Genomic DNA, 20,638 nt, shown 5'->3' with positions numbered 1-20,638 from the left:
CTCTCTCTGGCTGCCTCTTGTCCATGAAGCAAGAACAATGGCTATAGAATGTTTTAGTTTAACAGGACAGGCCGACACTTGGCAGGGCCATCTGATACCTTGGTGTCTGGGTGAAGAAGCCCAGTGAAGGGAAGGGTCAATCAGAGCAAGAGGACCATGGTTACTGGGCACAACAGGCTTAAGAGTGACGCCCCAAAGTCCAACATGCTACATTAACTACAAACCACTTTGCTTAAAAAAGGCAACTCTAGGTTGGGTGCAGGGTCTTGTGCCTATAAACCCCTCTACTTGGGAGGCTGAGGGAGGACTGCTTGAGGCCATGAGTTCAAGGCTGCAGGGAGCCATGACTGTGGCACTGTACTCCAGCCTGGGTGCCAAACACCCTGCCTCTTTTTTTTTTTTTTTTTGAGACAGTCTCACTGTTGCCTAGACTAGAGTGCAGTAGTGTGATCTTGGCTCACTGCAACCTCTGCCTCCTGGGTTTAAGTGATCCCTCACCTCAGCCTCCTAGTAGCTGCAACTACAAGTGTGTAGCACCAAGCATGGCTGATTTTTGTATTTTTAGTAGTTTTGACACGTTGGCCAGGCTGGTCTTGAACTCCTAGCCAATCCCAAAGTGCTGGGATTACAGGTGTTGAGCACCAGCCCAACCTTGCCTCTTTAAAAAGATAAAACACAAGTCCACTCTGCTGAGTCAGCCTCTGTAACCCCCCCAGAAGAAAACCATTTTACATCAGTCACTAACCAAACAACCAACAGTGCTTTAACACAGAAAGCAAAGCATTATCCAGGGCTTGGACTGTCTTTCAAGAAAGCCCCAAATCCCCTGCCAGGAAGTCATAGCAGCGAAGCCACATCCCAGGCCCAGTTGTTCCCATGAAACACACCACGTGGAGACCCAGCATAACTGCCGACTGATTCCAAGTCCCCAGGAGGGCTTTATTTTTTCTTTTCAACATCCTGTTCTGCAGCTTCCTTGGCTCTTTTTGCCCGTATGCCGAAGAGCCGGGCGTTGGCACGGGCCATGCGGAGACTAGCGAAGGCTTTGAAATTCTTCTCCTCCTCAGTGATGACTCGAGCTTTCTCCTTCTTATAGACCTAGAAGAGAAAGGCACGTTGTTAAACCCACATGCACCAACAGGCAAGGGAACAACTAAGTGTCAGCAGAACCCGGAGGGCCTCCCGGGGGTTGGGGGGCAGGTTCGCTGTCCTAAGCACTGCTGAAAAGCAACCCTGAGTCAATCACCTTCCCTGGGATTTAAAAAAAAAGAAAAAAAAAAGAAAAACCCTCCCTGAGCTGGACATGGTGGCTCAGGCCTGTAAACCCAGAAATTCAAAACCAATGTAAGCAGCGTAGAGAAATTATCTTTCCAAAAACAAAAACAAAACAAAACAAAAACACAAAACAAACAAAAACACTTCCCAATGTATGGCTTCGTGGTTGCAAGAAGTAAAAACTAACAAGAAATGTTCTTTTCCGCAAACCTCCACACCCACAATTGCCACTATTAACTTTAAGCCTGATCCCCATCTCAGATACCCACGTGTTCACCCACTGATCTTGTCTAAAGCCTGGATTTGACCAAGTGTCCACTTACATTCCGGATGGGCATGACTGGTCCCGTCAGCTGGGTGGCCAGTTTCAGTTCTTCAGCCTGTTGGTGAATGAGAAGAGTTAAGTGGGAGGCCACTTTGGGAGGCCAAGGCGGGCAGATCACGAGGTCAGGAGATTGAGACCATCCTGGCTACCATGGTGAAACCCCGACTCTACTAAAAATACAAAAAATTAGCTGTGTGTGGTGGCGGGCACCTGTGGTCCCAGCTACTTGGGAGGCTGAGGCAGAATGGCGTGTACCCGGGAGGCGGAGGCTGCAGTGACCCAAGATCGTGCCACTGCACTCCAGCCTGGACTACTGCCGCAAGGACTCCACCCTCACCTGGCCCCAAACTGCCCCCTGGGGATCCCGTATTCAGGACCAGTCTCTGAGCCTTCCCTACAACATACTTTGTGGCCCCAGCGTTAAGACCAGTCATTATTAGTTAGGTGACTATCTATAGGTGACTAACATATACACTGGACTCTTCATCAACCTTATCCTACGAGGTCTTTCTAGAAATATTTTGGAATATGAAGCATTTTAGGGAGAGCAATGATGTCAATGGAAAAAGCTGGCTCCAAGTCACACAGCCTTGCCATGGCTACCTGCTGAAAAGCACAGGGGAACCTTAGCGGTCCCGCTTAGCTCATCATCTACTCCTGCACGACAGGCACGTTTTGCAGATCAGAACAGCCACAGTGTTTTGGTTCTTCTCACCCCAGCAGGACCCAGGGACGGGTGTCACTGATAAAGGAACCAAGCCTCCCTGTCCCCGCGCGCCAGGACGGCCAGAGAGCCCTGTACTCACAGAACTGTCTCCCTTCTTGGGGGCCGAGGGCTTCCTGGGGAAGAGGATGAGCTTGGAGCGGTACTCCTTCAGCCGCTGCACGTTGGCCTGCAGCGACTCCGTGGACTTGTTCCGCCTCCTCGGATCCACAGAAATGCCGATGGTCCGGGCCACCTTCTTGTGAATGCCGGCCACCTGCCCCAGAACCAGACAGAGATGGAGGCAGGCCCCGGCTTTCTCCAGCCCCGAGGCCTGGATGAAAAGCCTCAGCAATCAGATGGAAAAGGGTTCAAATGTGCTTTCATCAAGGCCGTACAGCGATTCCGGAGAATGTCATCACGCGACTGAGGCCAACAGAGGGGACTTCGGGGCCTTCCTGACACCGCAGCGCTGCCAGTACTCACCCTGAGCTCCTCCAGGCTGAAGCCGCGGCCGGCGCGCACCTTCGTGTGGTACCGAACCGTGGGGCAGCGGACGATGGGCCGGATGGGCCCCGACGCGGGGCGCGGGGCGATGCGGCGCGCCTTGGCTTGCCGGGCCTTGCGTCTGGTGGAGAGAAGCGCAGCGGCGGTCACCCTTGCCTAAGGCCGCCAGGCCAGCGCTCCGCGACGGTCGCAGACAGCGCCCCCCGCCCTGGCATCGGCCACCCCCAAACCAAGGCGCAGCCGCGGGCACCAGCCCCGGGGGCAGCCCCGAGCGCAGGGCTCACCTGCGGATCTTCCGGGCCGGCTGGTTGAACCACGTGGCCACGCGCCGCTGCCAGTCCTTGTGGAAGTGGGGCTTCAAGACCATGCCATTCCGGCTGGGCGCCATGGCTGCCTACGGCCCTGCGGCTGCGGACGAGAGGGGAGCGAGTGAGAGGCCGGGCCCCGGGCGCGCGCACCCCCCGGGCCTCCGCCCCGAACCCTCCAGACTGGGCCGTCCGGCCGCGCCTAGAGCCCGGGCCGCGGCCGAACGCTGTCTGCGAAGAAGAAGGGGCCCATCCATTCCCGCTCTGGCTGCAGCGCCAGGCCGATGGCGCTGGATGAAGCCCAAAGGCCGGGACCCAGTCTCGCTCACCTCCTGCGCAGGATAACAGCCGAGCGGAAAGGAAACGGTGCCGCAATGCAACCTGGGATGATAGCAGGGCCGGCCAACCAGAAGCGCCAGGCGCTCTGACCAATCAGAGCCCGGAAAGGAGGAACTGACGTCCCCGCGGCTCTCCCGGCAGCCCTAGGGCCGCCCTCGCAGACATGTCGCCGCTCAGAATGCGACGGGGCGGCCGTGATTCCTGGGCTCTGCGTAACCGGCGGCCGGACTTGCTTGACGTCTGCCGTTACTGCCCCGGCGCTTCAGCCGCTGCACGGGCCGCGGCCGAGTCCCGCCTTGCGGGCTAACGCGCGCGAGTCCAGCATCTGGGCTGACGGCGAACGGGCGACGCCCTGGGAATTCTAGGTTTGTTCACATTTGTGAGACACGTTTGTAGCGCAAAGGCAGAAAAACTTCAATGACATCCGAGTTTGCGTAACCTAAGGCCTTCGTCCTTGTCGTTCCAGCGTTTATTCTCCTCCCATCCATTTAGAACATTTATGCTTTTTTTTTTTGGAGACGGAGTCTCGCTCCGTCGCCCAGGCTGGAAGTGCAATGGCGCCGTCTCGGCTCACTGCAACCTCCGCGTCCCGGGTTCAAGCAATTCTCCTGCCTCAGCCTCCCGAGTAGCTGGGATTACAGGCGCCCGCCGCCACGCCCTGCTAATTTTTGGTATTTTAGTAGACAGATGGAGTTACTGTTGGCCTCTGTCGCTTTCTCTTGGCCCAGGATTAGGTGACTTCTCTAAGGTCAGGGGTACCCGACTGAAAATGTCACACTCTGACCTGCTGTGCCTACTGCCTCCCTTCACAAAGAAAAGCATCAACAAAAAGCCAGTTCTTATTCTCTAGTACAAGTCTGTGAAGGCACCATCCGTCTTACTGCTACCTGGAAATCTTTAAATCCCAATAACCCTCTTTCTTACCTACCCTCACCCAATCACCACGCTTCCTCCTGGTAAAACTTAATCGACATTTTTTTTTTTTTTTTTTTTTTGAGATGGAGTCTCCCTCTGTTGCCCAGGCTGGAGTGCAGTGGCACGATCTCGGCTCACTGCAAGCTCCGCCTCCCGGGTTCACGCCATTCTCCTGCCTCAGCCTCCCAAGTAGCTGGGACTGCAGGCACCCACCACCACGCCCAACTAATTTTTTGTATTTTTAGTAGAGACGGGGTTTCACCGTGTTAGCCAGGATGGTCTCGATCTCCTGACCTCGTGATCTGCCCGCCTCGGCCTCCCAAAGTGCTGGGATTACAGGCATGAGCCACCGTGCCCGGCCAACTTAATCCACATTTTAAGAATTTCACAGTCCCAGCACTTTGGGAGGCTGAGGTGGGTGGATCACCTGAGGTCAGGAGTTTGAGATCAGCCTGGCTAACATGGTGAAACCTGTCTCTATTAAAAATACAAAAAAGCTGGGCATGGTGGTGCATGCCTGTAATCCTAGCTACTTAGGAGGCTGAGTCACCAGAATTGCTTGAACCGGGGAGGCAGAGGTTGCAGTGAGCCAAGATCGCATCACTGCACTCTAGCCTGGGCAACAGAGTGAGACTCAGTCTCAAAAAAAAAAAAAAAAAAAAAAAAAAAAAAAATCACAGGCCGGGCACAGTGGCCCATGCCTGTAAATCCCAGCACTTTGGGAGGCTGAGGCAGGTGGATCACCTGAGGTCAGGAGTTCGAGACCAGCGTAGCCAACATGGTGAAATCCCGTCTCTACTAAAAATACAAAAATTAGCCATGTGTGGTGGTGTACACCTGTAATCCTAGGTACTCCAGAGACTAAGACAGGGGAATCACTTGAACCCAGGAGGCAGAGGTTACAGTGAGTCAAGACTGCGCCACTGCACTCCAGCCTGGGTGACAGAATTAAGCCTCCGTCTCAAAAATGAAAAATTTAGAGCTGGGCGTGGTGGCTCACACTTGTAATCCCAGCACTTTGCAAGGCCAAGGCGGGCAGATCAGGAGGTCAGGAGATCGAGACCATCCTGGCTAACATGGTGAAACCCCGACTCTACTAAAAATACAAAAATTAGCCAGGTGTGGTGACAGGCACCCGTGGTCCCAGCTACTTGGGAGGCTGAGGCAGGAGAATGGCGTGAACCCGGGAGGCAGAGGCTGCAGTGACCCAAGATCATGCCACTGCACTCCAGCCTGGACTACAGAGCAAGAGTCCATCTCCAAAACAAAATAATAATAAATAAAAAATAATAAAATAATTTCACAAAAGGCTTGGCACAGTGGCTCACACCTGTAATCCCAACACATTGGGAGGCCAACAAGGCAGGAGGATCACTTGAACTCAGAAATTCGAGTCTAGCCCTGTCTCTACAAAAAATACAAAAATTAGTTGGGCATAATGGTGCTTGCCTGTGGTCCCAGCTACTTGGGAGGCTGAGTCAGGAGGATTGCTCGAGCCCAGATGATTGAGGCTGCAGTGAGCCGAGATGGCGCCACTGCACTCTAGCCTAGGCGACAGAGCAAGACTCTGTGAAAAACCAACACAACAGCAAAAAAAAAAAAAAAAAAAATTACCGAGGACACTACCCTTGGCTACACCAGCTAAAACCCTCCCAACTACGTGCTGGTCTTTGGATTTGGAGAACTGGGGCAAAGGTCAAGGCGTCTCTCAGAGATGCCCACCCTCGGGTGTGTGACTGCACCTGTGGCTGCCTCCTTACTGCTCTGCCGGCGTTTCAGTGTTGTAGCAACAATAGGACAATCCACTCATGTCACTGCACCATAGGGAGGGCGGAAGCAAGGGGGCCGGAGTGGGAGCCGCGTGCCCCGGAACTCAGGGCCAGGGTGTCCTGGGTTGTCTTCTATCCCTACAGGGTCCAGGCCCCAGATTCCTACAGAAGTTTTTCACTTAGTCCCTGCATTACTCAAATTATAAACTGAAACCACGAGACCCTGTGATCCAGGGCAAGCTCGCCAGCTCCTCTGCATTAGAGCTGGCCAGACAATGCAAATGCAGATTTTCCAACCACAGAGTTTATTAGTAAAGTATCTCAACAGTTCTCAGAGCAGTAAAAACCAAGGCATCCCCAACACTGCATGCGTGACTAGACCACCAAAAAGTCCTCAACTTGCACCAGTCCACATGGCAGCAGGGGGCAGTGTTGAGTCCTCTGGAGCTCAGTGCCTGGGCCTGACTGTGTGGCCCCATTGATGAGCGAGCTGGATAACAGGGCCGCTGGAGATAGGACAATCGGCTCACAGGGTCCTTTCATGTCTGATCCCCTTAGCATTCCGAGGGAGCCACAGGAACTGGGGCGGCCGTGCAAGCGTTGGCATGAACAGGGGTCTGTTCGGAGTCTGAATGCTCTGCTGCCTCTGGGTGGCCTCAGCCACACTGGGAATGACTGTCCATAACCCTGGGAACTCGAGGTGTTCCACGCTCACTCGGGAAAGCACTGATAACCTTCCCCATGGGGGAAACGACTCACAAACACAGGACTCCGTCAGTAGTTTCTGCAGAGAAACTTAAAATCATGAAAAGGGTCATCAATAAACAGATCTCAGAAGTCACTGTGCAGGGACTACTGAGGGCCGCGAGAGGAAATGCAAACTCAGCTGAAAAGCAACTCAGGGTGGCTGAGTGAGCCCTCACTTCCCGGACCACCCGCACATGCGGCCAACACGTCCCAACTACTTGGGCCAAGTCGGCTCTTCGCCTCCAAGTGGGGGCTGCTGGGTCTCTTCGGTCTCCTCCTCTCCCAAGTCCTGTTTCTCCCTCTGGGCGTCGATCCACCTCTGCGGTGCGATCATTTTCTTCGGCCCATGGGGCGGTGGGCCAATGAGAGCCTCAATGTCCTCATAGTTTATCACTTCCTTTTCCAGAAGGGCGTCTGCCAGCTAGAAAGAACAGGCATAGCAGTGTGTGAGTCCCCAGGGCAGACAGAGCATCTCTATGTCCTGGGGAGGTGGCGAGAGGCGTGAGGGCCTGTCTGTGTGCAGGACACCCGGGACAGGCCACTTTCCCAGGGAAGCGGAGGCACGGAGGCAGCTCCGAAAGAAGAATCACCCCCATCTCAACCTCATAAATGATTTTCCTGCGGCCAGCCTCATTAATTTTTCTACTTCCATTCAAAATCTTGGCTTGTTTTTGGCAACTGCAATTTCTTTCACCAAACAAGACATGCGTGTCTACAGGGAAGGAGACAGGTAAAACGCTGAACCCTCCTGATTGAGGAGAGCAACGCTGGGAGAAGGAATCTGAGGCGAAGTTGTGTGAGCTGGGACCTCTCAAGTTGGGGAAGTGAATTTCTGCCACTCTAGGTGGGATCCTGGAAAACACTTGAAATGCCGACTGTCCTGTGCCGGCGGCCCTGCCTCTAGGGTGGCCTGGCCCGACCACAGAAAACACTGCCACAGCCACATTTCACTGGTTTCTGTGAAGGCAGAACTCTTCCAGATGTTTTTTTTGTTGTTGTTGTTAATTGCCTGCTCCTTTCCTTACTCTTCCAGATTTTCTAAAGAAAATGGTAACCCCTGAAGCTAGGGTGATTTACCTGTGGCTCTATTGCGAGAGACAAACATTTCCTCTCTAGGGCTGGTATGAGATTTTACTAAGTTCTGCAACCCACTGAGTGTGTGAGTGGCTGGCAGTTCACACACGGGGCAGACACGCCACTCCTCAGCCAGTGAGAAGCCTCGCCTGCAGCTTTGCTCCTGTTGTGGCCCGAGCTCTGCAGAGCTGCTTTGTCGACTGTGACAAGCATGTGTCCACAGGCAGGCCTGCTTCAGCTGGGGACGGCACTGCCCACACCTGCCCAGAGGCGGCTGCTGCTGGTTGGGGATGACACTCTAAGGGCCCCAAACATGATCCCCATGTGACACACAGTGCTCGCTTGAAAGACACAAGGGGAGGCTGAAGAAACCACCACCCATCCACTGCCTACCCATCTGTTCACAACATGGGACAAAGAGCCGTGCACCCCTCCTGAGTTCTAAGCAGCAGTTACCAAAACCCAGGGACACAAACGTTCACTCCAGCTCTGCCCACTGTGAGAAACACATCAGACAATCCCAACTGAGGAACGTCCTACAAAACATGAGACCAATCCTCAAAACTGCTAAAGCCCTCAAAACAAGGGAGGTCTGAGGAACCGTAACCCCAGAGGAGCCTAAGGAGATGGGCGATCAAACGCCACATGGACTCCCAAGACCGGAAAGGACACTGGGGAGACTCAGCACATCTGAATCACGTGTGGACCCATCACCGCGGGTCGGCGGGGGCTCCTCAGGTGGGAGGACTGCCCCATGGGGGCCTCCACGGGGAGCGAGGCAGGGTGGCAGTGAGCTCTCTGCACCATGCCTGCAGCTTTTCTACATCTAACACTATAATCAGCGCAGGGCTGTGGCTCACGCCTGTAATCCCAGCCACTTGGGAGGCCGAGACAGGAGAATGCTTAAACTGGGGAGGTGGAGGTGGCAGTGAGCTGAGATTGCGCCACTGCACTCCAGCCTTGCGACAGAGAAAGACTCCATCTCAAAAAAAAAAAAAAAAAAAAACACCAATTAGCCGGGTGCGTTGGTGCGTGCCTGCAGTCCCAGCTACTCGGGAGGCTGAGGCAGGAGAATCGCTGGAACCCGGGAGGCGGAGGTTGCAGTGAGCCAAGATGTCACCACTGCACTCCAGCCTGGGCGACAGGGTAAGACTTTGTCTCAAAAAAAAAAAAAAAAAAAAAAAAAATTCCTACTCTAAAATTAAAACTTTATTTTAAAAAAATGTTCAAGAAAAAAGTGTAAGACTTGGAAAAAGATTAAACAAAACCGACACAACATTGGTAACTGCTAATGGCAGAACAGGCACAGGAGACTTTGCGGCAGCCTTCTTTCTACCTTGGGGGAAACACACTTGACGAGTTCATGATCAAAAGTATGGAACATGTAAGTTTCAGCTGAGCTGGGTAGAATTCACATTGGCCAGAGTGTTCTCTGTACTCTGTGTGCCTTGGAAATACTTCACGAGAGTGGTGGGGACCGTGGGTGCCGTGTGGACACTGTGCGACACCACAGCCCTCCTGCCTGGCCAGGGCCTCACCGCCTGCAGCTTGTCCAGGTTGTCCTGCAGCACCTTCTCCGTGTGTCTGTAGGCCTTGGCCACCAGCAGTCTTGCTTCCTGTGAGTGGAGGGAACTGTGTCAGGGGCAAGGCTGGCCGCCTGGCTCCAGCACCAAAGCACAGAAAAGAAATGCCGGACTGGGAACATGGCCTTTCCCCTCCCAGGAGGAACGGGACTCCTCAGCCGACAGGTGGTCTCCTGCCCCTATGACCACTGCCGGGAAAGCAGGGCTCCGCATGCCAGCCCACCCACCCACACCCACCCACAGCTGCCTCACAGGCACACACCGGCACTTCCTGGCCCAGTCTGAGGGCCATGTGGGCCCTGGGTCTATTGCTCAGTGTATTTATTTGATATTCTTCCCAGATTCACATCTATAATTTCATCAGGAGCATCTATGTCCTCATTTGAGAAAAAAATACTCCACAGGTGGGAACTACAGCAGAGCCCAGAAGGCAGAAACCCAGGTGGGGCCTGCAGCTGAGCTCAGCTGGGGTGGCCGTAGGCAGCCCTTGTGTGGCAGACCCAGGGACTCCCTTCCCAGGGAGCACGGAGGGCAGTGGTGTGGCCAGAGCCGACTCACATGGTCCATCATCTGCTGCAGGCCTTGGCTGAAGGGGTGCCGCCCGATGCCCATGAGGCCCTCCTGGGCCTCAGGGAAGGAGATGGGCCCGATGCCAGGTGCCATCCCAAACTGCTTCACCATGGAGTAGGCAATACGGGTGACCTTCCTCAGGTCGTCCTGTGCCCCTGGAGGGTGGGGTCAAGACAGAGGGATCCTCAGCACTGCAGGCGCACAGCAGCGCTGGGCCCCAGGCGTCCCGGTCAGAGCCCTGAGGCAGCACCGCCTCCCCATCCCCTTCCTCCCGAGGACCCACCGTGAAGCTGGACAGCAAGGATGGTGGTACCTCGCCACTGTTCCTTAAGAGAGTCTTAAAACTTTCAGAAATGCTCTTTTATTTGGAAATCTAGAAACTGGGGGCATACTGGAGCTCACTGCATAGCAGTTCTCAAGCACAAGCCCAGGCCTATGCGAGGCAAACCCATGGACCTGGAGCCCAGGAGCCCCTGGGACCCTCCTTCAGCTCTCTGGATATCCCAGTGAAGTAACGGCTTCAGAACTGTGAAGCTCCTTCAATTTTATTTCGTTTCCTGTAGCCATTACCAACAATTAACCAATTAAATGTGTTAAGAGTTGGCATATAGGTTTTTTGTCCAATTAAATTTTTTGTCCAATTAAATTATCTAAAAAGTCTTGCTTAGCTCCAAATCTCCTATGACCACAACTTATCTTTTACAAAATACTTAATAAATTCAAAACTACGTCTACACCAGATTCACCCCATGGCATGCACTGAAACAGAAGGAATCATGCAGGGAAAAGCGCTCTGAAACCTCCAGGGCCCATGCCGCTGCTCCTCACCAGAAGTGACCTTGTTGAAGGACAGTGCTTCTGAGGCCCGTCCCCCCAGGGCCATGCACATCCGCTCAAACAGCTGCTCCTTGGTGAAGAGGTGCTGGTCTCTGGGGAGCATCTGAGCAAAGCCCAGGGCGGCGTTTGTCCGAGGGGCTATGGAGACCTGCACAAGGTCAAGATGGCCCAGGTCAGTAGGCAGGATGTGGGCTTTGAGGAGGAAGGTGTGGGACTAAGAGGTCTCCGTCATTAAAGTGTCTCAAAGCAGGAAGGCAAATCTGCAGCATCTTTTACAACAATAGAGGACCCTAACACTCTAGACGGCCAGCCCAGAGAGAGCAGGGTTCCCACCACAGGTGCCTGTTCACACACTGCCGGGAAGTGTCTTCTCATACATGACTAGGCAGGCAGGGAGTCAAGACAAGGCCCGTAGAAGACAGCTGAGAGGTGAAGGACAAGTTACACCCCCGATGGACGCTGCGCTGACCCCTCGCACCAGTGACAGCTACTGAGGGTTCAGAGCAATGAGAACCCCAGGATGCTGAGGGAGCAGAGGCTGTCCTCATCTCTGCTGCTCCCCCACATCAAGTGTGCAAGGAGGTGGGCGCGGGGCAACGTGCTAACCCAACAACACGGAACCGCTGAGTGGGAGATGGAGGGAGACAGGGCAGGGGCAGGTCCTTTGCTGGCCCAGCTGTTGTTTCTGAGAATTGTGGCAGCAAGATGGCCACATCCAAGTGCTCTGAGAATCCCGAGAGGACGCTTAATTTAAAATCTAAAACTGGGCCAGGCGGGGTGGCTCACATCTGTGATCTCAGTACTTTGGGAGTTAGAGGTGGGCAGACTGCATGATTCCAGGAGTTCCAGACTAGCCTGGGCAACATAACAAGACCCCTTCACTACAAAAAAATACAAAAATTACCCGAGCCACCAGTGGGGCATGCCTGTAGTCCCAGCTATGCGGGAGGCTGAGGTAGGAGGATCGTGTGAGCCCGGGAGGTGGAGGCTGCAGTGAGCTGTGATCGCACCACTGGACTCCAGTCTGGGCGACAGAGAGAGAGACCCTGTCTCAAAACAAAAAAAAGGCTCTAAATAACGGCTGCAGTGATGATCGCATTAATAACCAAAACAGTAACAGCCAATTCACAACCTTTTCCTGGCAGGACACTGAGCCTTGGGAAGGAGACTCACTTTTTCATTGTGACTATCTGACTTTTGTCCATCAAATACAGTAAAAATTCTTTTTTTTTCCCTTTGAGAGACAGTCTTGCTCTGTCACCCAGGCTGGAGTACAGTGGCACAGTCTTGGCTCACTGCAGACTCTGCCTCGCGGGTTCAAGCGATTCTTGTGCCTCTGCCTCTCAAGTGGCTAGGGTTACAGGTACGCACCACCACGCCCAGCTACTTTTTTGTATTTTTGGTAGAGATGGGGTTTCACCATGTTGGCCAGGCTGGTCTCGAACTCCTGACCTCAAGTGATCCGCCCGCCTTGGCCTCTCAAAGTCTCTGCATTAATTTTGATTTCTTGACATTACTGTGTTAAAATGTTGTGTTCATTGCTGAGTTTTTTAGTGTCCTGTAAATGGGACCCCCAGCTGAGTGTCCACTTGCCCCACAGTGGGCCTGGCTCTGGTCCCATGACTGCGGTGCACATCGTCAAGGAGCAGCACGGATCTGGTCCCCAAACACTGCCTCAGCCCTGCTGAGAGCCTGGGATGGGCACGATGCTCTCTGATTAACACCCAACTTTGCTACAACTCACACCTGAGAAACAATCATGGAGACCAGCACTGACAAACCAAGTTGGCAACTGCTACACTGTATGCATTTTTTGCAGCAAACCCTGAGGTAGGAACACAGCACTGCCGCCTTCTCAGGTGAGCTTCAAACCTGCACAGGTTCCTGGGGCTCCACTGTGAAGACGGCACCTGCGTTCCGAGTGGAGACCTCCTTTTGGCAGCACTCGGACTCCCGGTGGTGGAGCCACGTCTTAGAGAAGCTGTAACATCACCATTTGGTAAGAATAAACATCCATCGAGTTCACCGCTGCCTACAAGAGTAGTTTTTTGTTTGTCTGTTTGAAGTAGAGACAGTTTCGCCATGTTGGCCAGGCTGGTCTTGAACTCCTGACCTCAGGTGATCCACCATGCGCAGCCTAGAGTAGTATTTTTTAAATGTACACTCAACTCACTTCTTTCCAATGTTAGGAGTCATTTGGGGTGGACAGGCAAAGGCAGTGAAACCCCATTGCATGGTGTAACCTTCCAGGAGTCACCCCAGTAGCAGCACCATGCTCCGATGTGACACAGCCCACTCCTGCCTCCCACGTCCAAGTTCCCGCCCATCAGTCGTCTCCCACCCTGCTCCATGGATCATGACAGTGGCAGGCTTTCCTCTCACATGAGCTACAGACACAGGCGGGACTCCCCAGTCAGCTACAGACACAGGAGGGACTCCCCAGTCAGCTACAGACACAGGCAGGACTCCCCAGTCAGCTACAGACACAGGCGGGACTCCCCAGTCACCTTTGGCCAAGGCCCGTAGAGCCGGCACCTGCCAATACCCACCTTCATCACGGCCTCTGTGTGCTCCAGCATCCAGCCCACCAAGGCGTGGCCCGACTCATGAAACGCAACCACCTTCTGTTCTTCCTTGGACAGGATCTTGCTCTTTTTGGCAGTCCCTGAAAGAATGCCAGGGTGTGAGTCGGGCACGGTAGCTGATGCCTGTAATCCCAGCGCTTTGGAAGGCTGAGGCGGGCAGATCACCTGAGGACAGGAGATCCAGACCAGCCTGACCAATATGGTGAAACCCCCGTCTCTACTAAAAATACAACAATTAGCTGAGTGTGATGGCAGGCACCTGTAGTCCCAGCTACTCGGGAGGCTGAGGCAGAAGAATCACTTGAACCCGGGAGACGGAGGTTACAGTGAGCCAAGATCATGCCACTGCACTCCAGGCTGGGCGACAGAGCGAGACTCCGTCTCAAATGAGAAACAAACAAAAAAGAACGCCAGGGGATGTGAACTGAGGCCCCGGACTCTCCCTGGCTGGGCCCTGCTCCTGCCCCGTGTGGTCAAAGCAAAGCTCTCTCTGCACATCTGCCTCTTGGAGCTACGGCTGCGGCTCTGGACACCCCAACTCAAAACGACACTCTTCAGGTCAAAGAGCTGTTGAAGGAGGTTGTGATTTCTTCTTTTATAAATGTTGCAGTCATCGAAATAGCTCCTGCTGCTTTTAGGAACAAGTGCAACCCTCTGAGGAGTCTCTCCTCCTGCACGATGGTTGGGGGTGCGCGCAGGGCCGGGACAGGGGTCACAGAACAGCAGCTTTTGACTTTCTCCCTGGAAGGACGGGCAGAAGTCTCCTCTGAGTTACGGGCCTCCTGCTTCCTTTCCCTCTTCCCTCAGACCTGGAGGGCCGGCTCCCATCCCCATCACTTTCTGGATCCTTATGGCTTCTACTCAGCCCTTCAGAAGCCTTTTGCCTCAGGGACAAGGCTTTTTTCCTGTCAGTGACAGGGTCTCACCCTGTTGCCCCGGCTGGAGGGCAGTGGCGCGATCATGGCTCACTCACTGTTGCTTCAACCTCCCAGGTTCAAGCAATCCTCCTGCCCCAGCCTCCTGAATAGCTGAGACCAGAGGTGTGCTCCACCACCATGCCTGGCTAATACTCTTTATTCTTTTTCTTTTTTTTTTTTTTTTTTTTTTAAAGAGATGGGGTCTTGCTGTATTGCCCAGGCTGGTCTCAAACTCCTGGCCTCAAGCAATCTTCCTGCCTCAGCCCCCAAAGTGCTGGGATTACAGGCATGAGCCACAGTGCCCAGCCAGGGACAGATGTTTGCATTAAATCTCCCCTGTTCAGCTTACGGGTGAGGCTTCATTTCCTGTCTCAGATTTTCCACATATCTGTAAGTGTCCATTCTGTACAACTTGAGTCAGCTCGTGGTCCTGAGCACTCAAGTACGTCATGCTACTGGAAGCGTCCACCATGTACAACTTGAGTCAACTCGTGGTCCTGAGCACTCAAGTACGTCATGCTACTGGAAGCTTCCACCACCACTTTACTGCAAGGCTTTAAATCCTAAGACACACTGGCTATGGCCAATGAATTACTTCAACCAGAGCTGGCTACAGGACTATGTATAAAGGCACGAGACCACAGGGCTTACAAGACAGGCTTTACCTGAAAACAAACGAGCGTTCTAGTATGGACAAGCGCAGACAGGCCGTTGACACCAGAAGGAGGGACAAGCTCAGTTCAACAGGGATGGCACAGCCAAGCCTGCAGCCTGGGCACCAGGAGGACACCACGCTCAATCGCCCATGCCAGTGGCAAGAGATGAGCACTTAGGGGCGTCTCTCCCACCCAGCATCTGGGCTCCCCATGCTCCCTGCACTTCCTTTAATCAGACCATTCAGGCATTTGCTCGTGAACCTGCAGTGACCACTCCCCATACCCTGTGCGTACGGCCCGTTGCCACACACTCTCTTCTCTCTGCCTGACCCTTCACTTCTGCCTTGTGGGATCTGGGGACGGAGGATGGCCCTCCCCACTCCTGGCGCCCTCCCTGCCCAGGATCTGTGAATAGTAAGTCTTTGAACATGTTTCCTATTGCGGTGGGGGCTGAATTTGTACCTTCCACAAGGAAGAACCAGGGGCTGCCCAGGCTGGGTTTTCTCGGGGTCGTGGGGGGACACAGGGCAAGCTCCCAGCACCAGAGCGATGGCCAGGCAGGCATAATCTGGACACAAATCAGACAGGAGCCACGGGGCGTCTGCCAATGTGAGCAAGTTTCCTGGAGGGACTCATGGACATTAAGCTGTCCACCACGGGGTCAAATACACATCCCTTGAAGGGTGCAGGATAACCTTCATCTCCCTTGAGTGCAGGACTGCTGACCGCCAGGCACTGGACCCTGGTTTAGCTGGGGGCTCTCAAGACTCAGGCTGTCCACACTATAGATGAACACAGAGGACCCACTCGGTGCATCACACACGTGAGATGGCGTCCTGTTAGTATTTTCCTTTTTTCTCCTGGAGTCGGGGGCCTAGCTCTGTTGCCCAGGCTGAACTGCAGTGGTGTGATCACGGCTCACTGTAGCCTCAACCTCGTGGGCTTAAGCCATCCTCCTGCCTGGGTCTCCCGAAGAGCTGGGCTTACAGGCATGAACCACCACACTCTGCCCTGGCTGTATTTTCTTTCAACTGGCCTGTAGTTCCCACTCAGTCCTTCCTGCTTTGCTACTATTATCAAAAGCTTATTAATTTCCACATAAAAGTAAATGGTTACACGAAAATAAATTTCAGTAAGACACAGGCAGCGCCAGTCCTCTCGACCCGCGGGGCTGTCGGAGAGAAGCCAGGTGTGTTTTGCAGTGTCTGGCACAGAAGCTGGCCCCACTCCTCTGCAGGGACCCACTGCTTTCCCAAGCTGAAGCCCTGGGGACCTGCAAGAGGCGTGTTTGTGCTAGGAATTCACTCGAATTGAGGGTGAGGAACTCAGTTCTTGCAGGGATAGCTCGCAAGGGAGGCTCGTGCTCCTCCAACACCTGGGGCAAGAACCACTTCCCTTTTCAAACGTTCAACCTGTCTCAGACTGACAGTGCGGGTCTGAACTCCATTCCATGAGATGACTGATCACGTCTGGGTGTTGCCATCATAGCTATGGAAACCTCCAGCAGCTCCGATTCCCAGTTTGGTACTCTCTCCTCACAGGCATCGCAGACCCCACACTAAGCAGCCACGGAACGGCAGTCAGAGGCAGCCAGCCCACTGGTCACCCATCATCAAAACTCATCTCCTGTTCCTACTGATGGTCAGGACCATGAGTTTCACCAGAGGTGGTGCTGCAGATCCACACCTCTCCGCAGAGCCCCTACTGCGCCAAAGGCACAGCTGTCCCTCCAGGGCCACGGGCGGCAGCAGCCCTCCGGTCCACAATCAGCGGATGGAGCTCAGCCCCCATGGGGCTGGGGCTAGGCTGAGCCCACCACACCCAGGCTGGCAAGGCATTTTTAGTTTTTTATTTTTATTTTTGGGGGGGGCATTTTTTATTTATATTTTTTCACTTTCTTTGGCAAGGCATTTTTATATTTCTGTTGGACGAGTGTCTACTCTTAGGTAAATCTGTGATATTTTAAACTAAGGAAAAGTACGACGCCTCATACAGACACGAGTTACATAAACTGAAACGCAATGTGTGTTCCTTCCCGTGTGAGGGTCCCTGCCACTAAATCACAGGACGCCCAGGCCTGGATCTGGCTCCATCCACCTCACCTCTAAATACCTGCCTGGGTATTTCTGGGGTTCAAGCCCTGCTAAGAACGGCCTTCACCGAGGGCGCGCCCCCTGTACCTGCAAGGACGCGCTCCACGGCGTACTCGAAGTCGAGAGTGTGCACGGAAGTGTGTCCCTCCCGCGCCGCGTGCAGCGCAGCCTCATTGCAGATGTTGGCGATGTCAGCCCCTGTCAACACAAACAGCCACAGCGTGGGTGGGGTGGGTTTCTGCTCTCTCTCAGGGCTTAAGAGGAGAAAGGGGCCCTCAAGGAAGAACAAAGATGGCCAAGTGTGGTGGCTCACCCCTGTAATCCCAGCACTTTGGGAGGCTGAGGTGGGCAGATCACCTGAGGTCAGGAGTTTGAGACTAGCCTGGCCAACAGGGTGAAACCCCATCTCTACTAAAAATACAAAAATTAGCTGGGCGTGGTGGTGAGTGCCTGTAAAACCAGCTACTCAGGAGGCTGAGGCAGGATAATCGGTTGAACCCAGGAGGTGGCGGTTGCGGTGAGACAAGATCACGCCACTGCACTCCAGTCTGGGAGACAGAGTAGGACTCTGTCTCAAAATAAATAAGTAAATAAATAAAAGGAAGAACAAAGAGGGAAAAGAGACCAAGAACCAAGAGTGCTGGTGAGAGTGTGTGGGAGAGAGGCACGGGGAGCTGGCGCCAGGAACAGGGGTGGGCAGAGCGTCACGGGGAGCTGGCGCCAGGAGAAGAGGTGGGGAGAGTGGCAGGTGCTGGCGCCAGGAGCAGAGGTAGGGAGAGCGGCAGGCACTTGCACCGTGTTCCACTGAGGGCATTCCACAGACGAGATACAGAACCGCCAGGCTCCATCCGCCCTGACGCCCATCTCTCCTCCCAAGGGCAGTTCCACACCCCATCTTGTGACTGATTCTACCTAACAGCTCATGAGCATTGATGGCAAAGAAATTAAAGGCTCTCTAGTAACCACAAAATTCTAGTGAAAGATCTTAACCAATAATCAAAGGGCAAGTTCATCTCATAATAAAAGGGAGGTTTGTTGACATTAACTTTTAAAATCTGAGCCACACAGCAGGAAAAGCATCTTGAGGCATGATTTCTATTTCTACAACTTGACAGAGACTGTGAGGGTCAGAGGGAGGCGGCTTTGCCGGGACTGTGTGGTCTGACCCCGGGTCTGACAGGAAACGCCGGGATGACTGGTCACTTTGTGGAAGCAAACATAACTCCACTATCTCTGGAGTCAACACAGACCTGGAACCACCGTCTGCTTTTCCACCCCTGGGGCGGAGGACGGAGTTTGGGTGCCGTCTGGACCTCCTGCCGTCCCACATGCACATCAGCTCCCACTCAGGCTTGTACTGAGCAGGGGCCCCCAGAGAAGGAGCAGCGCCCACCCCATAGAGGAGGCCTCAATGCTGTGTACACAGGTGAGACCACCTGCCCTCAGGACCTGACACTGCCTAGGCTGCGGGTTGAGAACGTACCACTGAATCCTGGTGTCAGCTCTGCCAGACGCTGGGAGTAAAAGGTGCTGGACTGGGTCAGCTTCAGGCTCTTCAGGTGCTGCTCAAAAATCTCCCGCCTCTCCTGCCAAAATCAGGGGAGGAGGACAGACCGTTGGGCTCACGCCCAGTTACTGCCGCAGGTGCGTCATGTTTGTCTGTGGGGAGAGAGGGGGTCCCTGACGTGCCCGCCCTGAGGACAAGCCTCAGCTTCCCAAGTAGCTGGGAATACAGGTGTATGCCATCACGCCTGACTAAGTTTTGTATTTTTAGTAGAGACGGGGTTTCGCAAAGTTGGCCAGGCTGGTCTCGAACTCCTGGCTTCAAGTGATCCACCCGCCTCGGCCTCCCAAAGTGCTGGGATTACAGGCGTGAGCCACCATGCCTGGCCACAAGCAGCATTTTAAACATGAACAGAACGCTCTTGGATGGCTGGGCCCGTGGCTCACAGCTGTAATCCTAGCACTTTGGGAGGCCGAAGCAGGCAGCCTGGCCAACATGGTGAAACCCCATCCCTACTAAAATACAAAAATTAGCCGGGCATGATGGCGGGTGCCTGTAATCCCAGCTACTCAGGAGGCTGAGGTGGGACAATCACTTGAATCCGGGAGATGGTGGCTGCAGTGAGCTGAGATCGCGCCGCTGCACTCAAGCCTGGGGAATAGAGTGAGACTGTCTCAAAAACAAAACAAAACAAAAAAATGCTCTTGGAAGCCGAGGTGGGTGGGGATCACTTGAGGCCAGGGGTTTGACACCAGCCTTGGCAACACAGCGAGACTGTTAAAAATTAGCCGACACGGTGGCACATGCCCATAGTAGTCCCAGCTCCTCAGCTTGAGCCCTGAAGGTGAAGGCTGCAGTGAGTGGTGATCGCAGCACTGCACTCCAGCCTGGGTGACAGCGCAACACCCTTTCTCTAAAAATTAAAAGGAAAAATTAAAAAGAAAAAAGAAAAAATTATAGCAGAATAGCTAATGAAGCATGTCACACATAGCAAACGCTTACTCTGCAAAACTTCCAATTCCCACACATGTTCCGTGCGTCTAAATCCTGATGTAAAATGTTTCTTACACAGTCAAAAAGCCAGGAGCCGCCCTCCCCTGGAGAAGCTGTGTCCCAGCGGGAAGGGCTTCTGCTCCGCCCTTCACTCTCCATCCCAACAGAGGCTAAGCACCAGCTGAGGCATCAGGGCAGCCTCTGTGTGAGCCCAGCCCTGCTCCCCAGGCTGCACTGATGGAACATTAACCCACCAGCAGACCCCGAGGCCCTCTCTCCAAACCCTCCACTCCATGAGCTGAACTCCTGCTCCCTCAGGGCAGCAACAAAGGCCCTTTGGCCAGGAAGTGTAAGGTCCAACCAGAGCCCTGTGACAGAGGAGGGATCAGGCAAGAGGCCTCAGGACTTCTACTCCCACCCCAATCTCAGGGCAGCTGCACAGTCCACGTCCCCAGAGCCCACGCTACGGATGGAAGTGATGCTACACAAGGATAAAGTTTCCCACGATTTTTCCTCCTGGATTTTGTTTCAACGGATTTGCTATAAAAACCAGACTGATATCCAGGATAAAAGGAAAACCAATAGCGGGTGAACAGAACTGCAAAACCCCGAGCAGTGAGTGCAGCAGGTGGGCAGGTCTGCCAGGGGGCGTGCAGCCGATGCGGGGGCCACGCTGGACACTGCCAGCACCTGTGGGGCTGTGACAGGCTTCACACCAAGAAGTGTCTTAGAGGAGAGGCCAGACCACTCAGAACGAGAGTGAGGGCGGCCCGGGGGAGTGGGAGAGGCTGGGGTCCTGGCTCCGACCTGCAGCGTGGGAAGATCAATGAAGACGTGCCGGTCCAGGCGGCCTGGCCTCATCAGAGCACCGTCCAAAATGTCAGCTCGGTTCGTGGACGCCAGGACGATGACATGGTCTGTGGTGCCCATTCCTGAGGGGA

The 20,638-nt window shown here is 54.0% G+C and overlaps 2 protein-coding genes and 1 non-coding gene across 6 annotated transcripts in view; all 3 read right to left on the bottom strand.

Moving 5' to 3' along the window:
* Positions 1 to 904: 904 nt before the first annotated feature.
* Positions 905 to 4,283, bottom strand: RPL13 (ribosomal protein L13). The gene is made up of 6 exons (XM_054455441.2): positions 3,445 to 4,283; positions 3,095 to 3,218; positions 2,790 to 2,931; positions 2,407 to 2,580; positions 1,599 to 1,655; positions 905 to 1,098 (listed from the first exon to the last, which is right to left on the bottom strand). Exons 2-6 carry the CDS (start codon positions 3,196 to 3,198, stop codon positions 940 to 942), a joined length of 636 nt encoding a protein of 211 aa, XP_054311416.1. The 5' UTR covers positions 3,199 to 3,218; positions 3,445 to 4,283; the 3' UTR covers positions 905 to 939.
* LOC129016395 (small nucleolar RNA MBII-202) lies at positions 2,641 to 2,724 on the bottom strand. Its single transcript, XR_008494797.1, has one exon. It is a non-coding gene; the product is annotated as a small nucleolar RNA MBII-202 (small nucleolar RNA).
* A 2,143-nt stretch (positions 4,284 to 6,426) lies between the features above and the next one.
* The window catches only part of SPG7 (SPG7 matrix AAA peptidase subunit, paraplegin), a 51,385-nt gene continuing 37,173 nt past the window's right edge, over positions 6,427 to 20,638 (bottom strand). For 2 of the 4 annotated variants that reach the window (XM_054455436.2, XM_063654597.1), the window contains 8 exons: positions 20,505 to 20,629; positions 18,684 to 18,786; positions 17,288 to 17,398; positions 13,499 to 13,614; positions 10,941 to 11,097; positions 10,101 to 10,267; positions 9,498 to 9,575; positions 6,427 to 7,306 (listed from right to left, as the gene is read on the bottom strand). In XM_054455436.2, coding sequence (XP_054311411.2) covers positions 7,100 to 7,306; positions 9,498 to 9,575; positions 10,101 to 10,267; positions 10,941 to 11,097; positions 13,499 to 13,614; positions 17,288 to 17,398; positions 18,684 to 18,786; positions 20,505 to 20,629 — 1,064 coding nt within the window. In that variant the 3' untranslated portion in view covers positions 6,427 to 7,099. Of the gene's footprint in view, positions 7,307 to 9,497; positions 9,576 to 10,100; positions 10,268 to 10,940; positions 11,098 to 11,853; positions 11,996 to 13,498; positions 13,615 to 17,287; positions 17,399 to 18,683; positions 18,787 to 20,504; positions 20,630 to 20,638 lie in introns of those variants that run through there. The other 2 variants (XM_054455438.2, XR_008494751.1) reach the window with 2 other exon arrangements.

The sequence above is a fragment of the Pongo pygmaeus genome, chromosome 18 (genome assembly GCF_028885625.2).
Source record: "Pongo pygmaeus isolate AG05252 chromosome 18, NHGRI_mPonPyg2-v2.0_pri, whole genome shotgun sequence".
Classification (NCBI taxonomy): Eukaryota; Metazoa; Chordata; class Mammalia; order Primates; family Hominidae; genus Pongo; species Pongo pygmaeus.
Note: the sequence above shows the minus strand (reverse complement) of the source record. Positions and strands in the feature narration are given on the sequence as shown.

Bases quoted from the DNA above. Each gene is read 5' to 3' on its own strand.
- RPL13 (XM_054455441.2), bottom strand. From the start codon at position 3,198: ATGGCGCCCAGCCGGAATGGCATGGTCTTGAAGCCCCACTTCCACAAG. The intron at 2,932-3,094 runs GTGAGCCCTGCG...TCTCTCCACCAG, and splicing joins CCGGCCCGGAAGATCCGCAG to ACGCAAGGCCCGGCAAGCCA. The intron at 1,099-1,598 runs GTAAGTGGACAC...TTTCTCTTCTAG, and splicing joins CAGTCATGCCCATCCGGAAT to GTCTATAAGAAGGAGAAAGC.